This window comes from Amphimedon queenslandica, unplaced genomic scaffold (genome assembly GCF_000090795.2).
Source record: "Amphimedon queenslandica unplaced genomic scaffold, v1.1 AMPQUscaffold_11889_Cont13688, whole genome shotgun sequence".
Taxonomy (NCBI): domain Eukaryota; kingdom Metazoa; phylum Porifera; class Demospongiae; order Haplosclerida; family Niphatidae; genus Amphimedon; species Amphimedon queenslandica.
The window spans coordinates 3,247-12,966 of NW_003547872.1; the positions used below are offsets into that span (position 1 = coordinate 3,247).

Here is a 9,720-nt window from a genome sequence, read left to right on the forward strand (position 1 = left end):
TGGGATTATGTTTTAAAAAGATACTATTAGCATACATGTAATGTACAAAGGAATTGAAAAAGAATCAAAAGCATCATTACAATAATTAAAAATAAGGAACTGAGTGAATCACTAGCAGGAGGAGGAGGATGGTCAGTATAATATTGTGAACACAAAAGGTTAACATTGATTAACTTAATATGTACATGTATTTTACATATCCTGTGAGGAGGATACATGTAATGTACAAAGAAATTGAAAACAGTAAAAAAAAAACATTATACTAATAATCAAATATTAAAATAAGCAGCTGCTATCATTCTTTCTAAGGGCCGAGTGCTTTATTTAGCTTATCCCTTAATCTTTAATAAAAGATTAATAATTATCATAAAAGTATATATAAAAGTTAGAGTACATATCTGTCATTTGTAACTCTAGCCTTCACAACTTCTAAAAATAACAAAATTATACATTATAGCGATATATGTATAACCAACATAAATGTATTATGTATAAGTACATGTACATGTATATTTATAAAAAATCTAAATTTGATCAGAATGAGCTCAAACTTTCTATGAAACATTAGTACATGTATTATAATAAAATTGAATAAATCTCCTCCTGCTTACCTGCTGCTTTATATTCTTCAATGTTTTCAAGTGCTGCAGCTAATCTGTTCCAAGTTGCCCTTCCTCTCCTCAACCATAATGACAGCATCTCCTGTAATCGTCTGTGAGCTGTTGGTCTATCAGATTCAATAACTGATAAATCATTGTGGATTAGATTCAAACTGAGACCGAGATCAAGCCAGCGATGATCGGGAAAAAAACCATCCTTTAACACATCAAGTATCTCTTGTAGATTAGTGACATCAAGACTGATATCTGGTAGTTTATATAACAATACCAATACTGTATACTGTTATTAATAATACCTTCATTGACTTCATATTCAGACACACTATTTACAAGAAAACCAAAAACAACAATAACAACAACAATACAAACAACACCTCCTCCTAACACAGTCCAGTTACATGAGCTACCTACAGTGACAGTAAGAATGGACTGGGTACTAGTACTAGTCAAACCTTTCTTGCCTTTATGAGAAGGAGCCTTCTCTCGCTGTTCCTGTGGTTTGGGTGGAGCAACATTTGGTCTTTGTCGAACTACATAAAGTAATGGAAATTGTTTTAGAAAAAAGAATGGACTATAATAACTAATAAAAAATTTTTAATATCAGCCAAAACTTTCTATATTTTAGAAAAAATCATATGCTATAGTACAGGGATTTTTTCAGAATTTTGGCCTTTTTTTAAAATGGCCATATAACTTGAAAAATTGAAGTCGGAATCAGCTCAAACTTTCTACACAGCATCAGTACATCAATACTAATAATTGTTATATTCGTTTACCTCCTCCTTCTTCATCTTCATTTTCTTTCTTTGATGGTTTCTCTTCTTCTTCTTCTTCTGCAATGTAACTGTCTTCCTGTACTGGTAATGGAGTCACTGGGCTCCTCCCTCCAGTCTCTTAATAAACTAATAAATATAATTATTATTAATTAATACATACCAATGGCAGGGGTATCCTCTTGTCCTGTTTCAATTCCACATTCTCCTAAAAATAACTTAAAATAATAACAATTTTATAAATTAATAGTAAATTTAATGAATATTAATGTATTTTACATTGTTTCATAAAGAAACAGGAAAATGAAATGAGTGAGATGCACATTAACATAATAACAGACTGTTGCAACAACAATCTAGATCAGGTCTACCATACAAGATGATTTATTGGCAAGGGATTAATATTGGCAATTGGCAGTTCTATGAAGAAATCGCCAATATAAAATCCGCCATTTTGTTTCAATCTGAGCATGCTTAATGGCACATGGCACAAAATCGCTAATATAAAATTTGCCAATTTCTTTCCACAGGCAAATTTGTCAAATATTACTCCCACCAATAAATCATCTTGTACGGTATCTACAACAGTAAGTACAAAATGCATACAACAGCCACAATGGCACCAGGTGAAAAATAATATAATTAATTTTCACCTTCACTAGCAACACTAGCTCCACTTTGAGGAAGAGGAGGCTGGACAGTAGCAGTGTCTTCTCCTACTGTGAACACAAAAGGTTAGCATTAATTGACTTTATATGTACATGTACATACCTAGTTCTTTAAGTATAAAATTTCCTATCTGTTTCACTGCTGCACCTTGTTGAGTCAATACATGACACACTTTAACTAAATACTGTCTTTTATCATTAAAAGCTTCTAACTGACCCATGACATCAGTCATTACTCTATCAGCTTTATCAGCATTAGCTACACCAACTGTTGTCACATATTCTCTAGTCCCTTGTGTTATTAGATCCTTGGCAAACAATGCTTTAGCTACATCACCAACATTAGCTGATATTGCCTTGGGTAGCTTAGCTGAGTATTGCTGTAGTATCTCTTTTGGATCTACAAGAATATGACATAAAAATTAACACTATCATAGCAGTGAACAGTGGGCACATCTGAGAAGATTGGACTATTAAATCAAAAAATAACATAATTCTGATTATTTACTAACTAATTGACTTGTATTAAGGATTGCATGTATATGAATTAATGCCAGGTAAGATTGGGAATGTGATCAATTTAACAATCAAGTGACATACCTTTGGTTTCCTGTGAAGAGCCAGTGCTTCCGGTCTCAGATACACTTCTTTGTGGAGTACCTTTACAATTAATACATTAAACTAGTATCAATGAATATTAATGTATTTTACTTTGTTTTGTAACAGAAGCTGATTCATCATTAGAAGGAAGAGTGTTTGGTGTATTAGCTGTGGAAAAAAATAAAAATAAAAATGATAATAATATTAATCATAATAAGGATACAGTAATAAATAACTCACCGTTAAGCCAGGAGCTCCATAACTCTATCTTATGTTCCCATTCAGTAGGTGGGTCATCACTGCAGATATGTGGGTTCTCACTGCATCGGAAGATATGCTCTTTATTGACAGTTTCAACTTCAACTGTATGCTTCTTCCCTTTAGCCACACCTCCTCCTCCTCCAGTAGTGCCACGCTGACATGAACAATAAAACCAGATCTCATGACTTGCACTAAGATTGTGCTTTTCAGCTGCAGAAACGATCGCCATTTTGACATCTTCCCTGACTATCCCTTCCCCTCTCTGTTTCTCACAATGGACTTCAATGCAATTGATCTGTTCAACTAGAGTAATGTAGAATGACGCAACCCCTTCTGTACGATATTTCAATTCGATGAAATTTGAGAAATTACTTTCTATCGAAACTATTTCGTAGCAACAGCTGGAAAGAAGATGAGTAACAACAGAGCAGAAAAGGCCCATTGGGGTAGCCTTCTTGAAGTAAAACAGCAATGGCTCACGATTCTTATAAGGATTAATATCTGTAACATCTTTTACTAGAAGGAGAGCTGGTATGAAATATTTATCATCTATTTGTGTAGCTATTGAGAGCTCCAGGAAAAGATTCAGCAATTTCATTGCAATATCAACAACTTTTAGCTTTTCTGTGATGGGGTCAAGTTGTTCTTTACAAATCTCTTTAAACTTGGACTCTGAAAGAATCCCCTTTATAATGTCATCATCTCCAGCATATCCTTTATTGGAGTGAACAACATGAACATGCCTGACCAGCTCCTTGAGAATACCGATGAGACTGCCTATGTTAACAAACACCAGGTCACTGCAGGCTTTAGAATCATGATAATAAATGATACTGTTGATATGGTGCAAGAAATTAAGAGACTCCATAACCTCATCTTTTGAAAGTTTTAAATCTTCCCCAAGACTTTTGCAGGTGGATAATCGCAAGATACCACATCCCTCTTTAGCTGCAACGCGAAGTACAATATCAAAGAAGTAGTAATAAAATGGAATGTTGATTCCTTTATCATCTTTCGTTAAGATCTCATCTACGTCATCCAAAGAACTCTTCGTGTTCATAAAATTTTCCTCCTCTCCTCTTTCTTCAACAGCTACACTAGCGATACGACCATCAATTTCCCGTACACGAACTACACGATGATCTTCAATTGATTCACAATCATCATTTCCTTTTATTATTTCTGCCAACTTTTTTGCTAATATGCGTTTAGACTCTGCTACATCACTGCATTCATCTCCATGTGTACCAATTGTGAGAATCTGCAATTTCTTTGGAACCAAATCTCGTAGAACTTCATGATCTTTATAGCTATCCCTGAAATGCTGCATCCCAGAAGCTATTGATGAAATAATTTGCTTCAAAACTTCTTCGACCGTCAATCTGGATGGACTCCCATCACTGTGATCCTCACCTTCAATGTGCATCACTGCAGTGGAGCCGCTAGACAACTCTTTTGAAATATTAACAACCAGAATAAGAACTTGAGCAAACGGCATAAAAATTGGAAGCAACTTTTGAAAAGCGATTTGACCTCCTGTATCAACGAGGTATAGCCATTGAGCACCTTCAAGACGATTCTCCTTCCCTGAACACTCTCGCACTCCGTCAAGTACCTTTTCTACTTCTTTACTCAGCAAACTTTCCTTTTCATCTCCAGGTGCTTTATTTCCATCTCCAGGTGCTACATCTCCATCGCCAGGTCCTTCGGTGACTTCATCGTCAACAAATCCATCGTCAGTCTCGTCAGCTGTTTCATTTCCTCTGGTCAGTTTCTTTTCATAGATACTTTTCCTGACCTGATTTTCTACTGGAGAATTGGTCCATTTTTCTACTGCATCTTTTTTCAAAGCGTTTTTAACAATTTGTTCTAACTCTGTGACATCCAATAGCTTGTATCGTTTCCCAGTATCTCGTCTGTAGCAGTAGATACCAACTCTTGGCTCAGCAAGACCAGTACTTGCTTTGACATACTTTTCATCCAGTAGAAGTGACTTGAAACAGGTTTTACCAACACGAGCTTCTCCTTGAACTACTGCTTTCGTAAGACGACACCTCACGATAGTCTTAAGTGCTTCACGATAGTGATGTAACTCTACAGACAAAAATTAAAACATTTATTATTATTATTATTATTAATAATATTAATATTATTATTATTATTATTATTATTATTAAATAAAAAAATAACGTTAATATAAAATTGGTGAAGAAACTGTCAACAGATTTTTATTTCATTATTCATAATATGCTCAATGACATGTGACAGCTAAAATGTTCCACCATTCACCAAATGTCAGTAAAAATACATGCAATGTATTTATTGTGTGATAATAATATAATACCTGGAGAATCTTTATCAATAATATTCTTTCCTAAAAATAAATATAAAAAAAGAAACTTCATATACATGTAAGACAATACATAAATTATATTACCAAAGCTTGTGTCATGTAAAACCACATAAGAATAGATACAATGTATTAAAAAATTATAATAATAATAATAACTTACTGATATAATCAGCTGCTGCTTTATCACCAATGTCCTCAAGAGCAGCACATAGAGAGGTCATTCTTGGACCTCCTTCAGCATCAACATCATCAGCTCTCTCCAACCATTTCCCTAGACACTGCCTAAGACATCCTTGTTCATCTCTACGATACTCATCCCCAATAGCCTTCAGTGTAGGATAATATAATCCTAAAGCAATACCAAGAGGTTTCCATTCCCCCTGTGAGAAGCCAGCTTCATTCAATGTGTCAAGTACATACTGTAAATCATTAATGTCCAAGAGATGACCTATGGAGTAATGGAACATAAATTAATTATTAAAATCATAAGGCTGGTTAAGGGTATGTGTCAATGGTCAATTAAATTATTATTTATTAATACAATACCGTAATTCTTCTAAAATTTCGCACCTCTAATTTCAAAAATAAATAATTTTAAGCACTTTTATTTCAAAATTAATTCTAATTATTCGTTTTGTAAATTATGATGAAAGTTCTTCTAATTTCACCATTTTCCTCCAATTTTGACACACGACAGCATTATAACACATGGACCTGTGATGAAAGAGGCCGAAAATCATGTCTAACTCACAGTGATGCCTTGAGCAGTACTCTGCTGGATAGATGACTGCCGCCATAACAGTTGGCCTAAGTTCAAGATTCAGATTGTGAAGATTATTAGTTAAGCAACAAAGAAGCATCGACAGACTTACAATATCTTGTCCAAACATGCATCATACTGCCTCCTATTTCGTCATTATTAATTGTTAGTTGGCCATAAAGGCTTAGTTTACTCTAATTATTCGTTTTCAAAATTTATTTATCAAAAGTGACTGTGGCGAATTTCTAGAAGAATTACGGTACTTATACTACTGAAGGTATGAATATCATTATATTAGTACCAGCATTGGGAGTGGTGGAGTGGGTGTGGTTATTAATACGAGACCACACCCACTCTCATTTATCTTACCTTTTCTCAATGTCCTGCTAATATATAATGTATCATCATATGCAACCACCACACCTTCCAGTGGTATAGTATACTCTAGTCTAAAAACAGCATCAAGTGTAGCATGTACTGATATACTGGAGGAGGGAGGGTCAGGATAGCCAGGTGTACAAGCCTTATCAACATCACTTCTATATATCTATTGATACACCCACACACATTAATTATATATATACATGATACAAGTACTTACTCTACAAGGTACTGTGTGAGGTTTAATAATCCATCCAGTGGTTGACTTAACTTGTGGAGTACCAAACTTTAATTCAATATAATCACCTCTTGATGGAAGTGTAGAGTCTTGCTGCTGGACAAATGTAAAGGAGATAAGTGAACCTCCCCTCGCTCCAGGGTGCTTCCTTCTCACATACTGTAAATAAAAACATTAATACACATCATGTACACAATATACTTCATTATAATATACTTACATCATCGAGTGTGTCTTCACCTTTAGCTACAGTAAATATTGCTACATATTCATTTGAACTTTTCTCCTCATATAATAAGGCTCCTATATATTTAGTATCCCTTCCTAATGTAAAGTGAAATAAAGTGAATCAAACACTGAACACTTGATACTGACCAGTGGCGGAGCTGGAACTAAACTGATGCCCGGGCCCGGATGTGGGTGTGTCCTGTTTTTAGCTTTTTCCATAGATGCTTTTTAATTTTCTTTGGGTACCGTATAGCGTCAAATTTTCGTGGTTGAAAATTTTCGTGATTTTCGTGATTGAATGGACAATCACGAAAATATTTTTCACGAAATTTAATTTTGATATAAATGTGGGCGTGTCCCATCACGCCTTTTATTTGTTTCTCGGGCACAGCTAAGAGTCTCTCCTATAAAGGGAGTCCACCTTTCTTGGTATATGTGATAGCCACGGATACACGAAGGGAATTAATAAATAATGCTACCGCTCATGTTGCTTCTTCTCCAAGTCCAGCTGCAAGGTTAGCTACTAGCGGCTACATGGATAGGAGTGGTTTTAATCATCACGAAATTTTATTTAGGCCTAAATCACGAAAATTTTTTAACGAAAATTTACTTGAAAGCAAAAATGTATGGAATCACGAAAATTTTCACCCACGAAAATTTGACGCTATACGGTATTTTACTTGAAAATGCTTGCTAATTGCTTATATGCACCTGTATGCACTTGTTAGTACTCTGGTGAGGCTTGTGGTTGGCTTTATCTAAACTTTGGGCAAGAAATTGTTTACATTGCATCTAATGAATCTCATTACAGAGCTTTGATGCCCGGGCCTAGGCCCGTGTGGGCCCGGGTTCAGCTCCGCCACTGATACTGACACAAGAGCTAACCTGATCCACCAGTGGCCATCTTGACAGTTCACTAAAGTCTATTCAGTATTCACTTTCACCTAGTCTGCCAGGCTGCCCTGGCTTTTTTCAATTAATAAATAACTACGTCACATCCGCATTCTTTACGTATTTGTGGTTTGGATGCAGATAAGTAGCAGCAAGAGTAGATTTGGTAGCAGCTGAATTTATTCTGGCTGTTCTAGCTGCATAATTGCGGTCAAAGGTATGTCATTGAGTTTATAGAGGGACATCCAAAAAAGGCTAAGGCCTTATCATTTTGACCCGATCTTTTTATCTAAAGGACGGGAAGGACCTAGCGATTCTAATGATGCAAACAAAATTTCTAAACTCCATGTTTATCAAAAGTTATAACAAAAAATCAATAGGTCAGGTGAAACTGAATAGACAGTTCACTCTCACACAACAAAATATTTACTGATCACGTGACACAAACTTATCACAACAACCAAAGAATAACATTAAACACTAAACGCATACAATAGACTCACATAACATCTCTTATTAAATAGATCTATATATTAAATTATAATAATCTGGTTTAATGAATTCAGTAATAATATCATCAACAGTACGAGACAAAGTATCTTTAAGTGAGGACTCATCAGCACTAATAATAATAATAATAATAATAATAATAATAATAACGAATATTAATATATTGTAAATGGCAGTAAAACATACTGTACTCCAGGAGGACTGAACATGTACACATAATACTTGATCTTTGGTTCAGTCCCTGAGGTCCTCAAAGTGAACTCACAATTACTATCCAAATAGAACATGATCATCTGACTACCAAGATCAACTGGTAATATCTGTTTGGAATACTAGTAATACCCACTGGTATTATAATACTAGTAAACCTGTTTGACAGGTTACACTCACTGGTTTATAGTGAGGAGGTCTGGTACTGTCATACCCAAAAGTAATATCACTGACATACACTACTAATACCAGCTGGATACTGGGATACTGTAGGAGAGAGAGAGAGAGAGGTCATTAATTATAGTTAAGTGTGTACTACTACTGGTATACATTCCCCAGTTGCTACTCCTACCTGTCAGTATAACAGTGAGACCATGTACATGTACATGGTTAAAGGCTCATTCATTATTAATTACCAGTGACAGCTGCACAGCTGTTGCTTTTATAGAATGTACACTAATATACATGAACTCCCACTACATCTTCACCTCAAGCTGTCAAGCAGGTATCTCAGTCCTCAGGTATTACATTACTTCAACACACATACTCCAGACAGGCCGGACTACATGTACATGTACATGTATAGACTAGCCTCTATATAATGGACACTTTGGACCAAGAAAGAGTGTCCCTGTTATACAGAGGTGTCCTTTAGGTGGAGGTTATTTTATACAGTAAGGAATGTCATTGGTACACTAGGTGCTGAGAGAGAGAAAGATTTTATTCAAAATACACTACCTCATTATAATTACTTGTCCATCTTTTCTCAGTCCATCAAAGACTTCTTTTATCGTTTCTTTTGAGTGACATATGAAATAAGAATTGCTTGAGACAACTCGACCATATTTTAAATAAATGTCTTCCAACAGTGAAGAGAATGTCTCTCCATTAGAGTAAAGGTAGGCGGCCATTTCTCCAGTCACTCACTCCATCTTTATCCAGTACTGTAGTACCAAACATGAATCCTATTGCTTCTTCAAAAGCAAAGACAACCTCCTCTCCTTTCTCAAGGAGGGTGTGGCTTAAGTTACCCATCCACTTGAACCCAGTGAGAGTTTCCTACAGACGAAAGAGGAGGAGAAAGAGGAGAAGCTACAATAAGAGACTAGCTGTCCCACTACCCACTAACTGAAAACTGGATCCTTTCAACTTTAGCTATTGATCGTAATAATTTTGATGAAACTGTACTGCATATTAAATGGACTTTAGAGCCTTTGAAATAATAAC

The 9,720-nt window shown here is 35.3% G+C and overlaps 1 protein-coding gene and 2 long non-coding RNA genes across 4 annotated transcripts; all 3 read right to left on the bottom strand.

The window, feature by feature from the left end:
- Window positions 1-261: 261 nt before the first annotated feature.
- On the bottom strand, window positions 262-7,900 carry LOC109588756 (uncharacterized). Of its 2 annotated transcripts, none has more exons than XM_020004873.1 (17): window positions 7,768-7,900; window positions 6,875-6,978; window positions 6,637-6,813; window positions 6,405-6,582; window positions 5,436-5,723; window positions 5,267-5,296; window positions 2,902-5,016; window positions 2,773-2,829; window positions 2,662-2,721; window positions 2,165-2,461; window positions 2,047-2,109; window positions 1,557-1,601; window positions 1,397-1,513; window positions 1,073-1,150; window positions 917-1,027; window positions 612-866; window positions 262-429 (listed from the first exon to the last, which is right to left on the bottom strand). In XM_020004873.1, the coding sequence occupies exons 1-17, from the start codon at window positions 7,784-7,786 to the stop codon at window positions 386-388; spliced, it is 4,038 nt and encodes a 1,345-aa protein (XP_019860432.1). In that variant the 5' UTR covers window positions 7,787-7,900; the 3' UTR covers window positions 262-385. The 2 variants fall into 2 exon arrangements, with proteins under 2 accessions (XP_019860432.1, XP_019860431.1); XM_020004872.1 differs by having other exon boundaries at window positions 2,047-2,112.
- Window positions 7,901-8,198: 298 nt separating this feature from the next.
- Window positions 8,199-9,089, bottom strand: LOC109588754 (uncharacterized). The gene is made up of 4 exons (XR_002188341.1): window positions 8,982-9,089; window positions 8,674-8,760; window positions 8,470-8,603; window positions 8,199-8,395 (listed from the first exon to the last, which is right to left on the bottom strand). It is a non-coding gene; the product is annotated as an uncharacterized LOC109588754 (long non-coding RNA).
- A 159-nt stretch (window positions 9,090-9,248) lies between these two features.
- Window positions 9,249-9,709, bottom strand: LOC109588755 (uncharacterized). Its single transcript, XR_002188342.1, has 2 exons — window positions 9,623-9,709; window positions 9,249-9,552 (listed from the first exon to the last, which is right to left on the bottom strand). It is a non-coding gene; the product is annotated as an uncharacterized LOC109588755 (long non-coding RNA).
- Between the last annotated feature and the right edge of the window lie 11 nt (window positions 9,710-9,720).

Excerpts from the sequence above, each read along its gene's own strand:
- LOC109588756 (XM_020004872.1), bottom strand. Across the intron at positions 2,113-2,164 it reads TTTTATACTTAAAGAACTAG|TAGGAGAAGACACTGCTACT; the intron begins GTATGTACATGT and ends TTGTGTTCACAG. Across the intron at positions 1,028-1,072 it reads TTCTCATAAAGGCAAGAAAG|GTAGCTCATGTAACTGGACT; the intron begins GTTTGACTAGTA and ends CTGTCACTGTAG.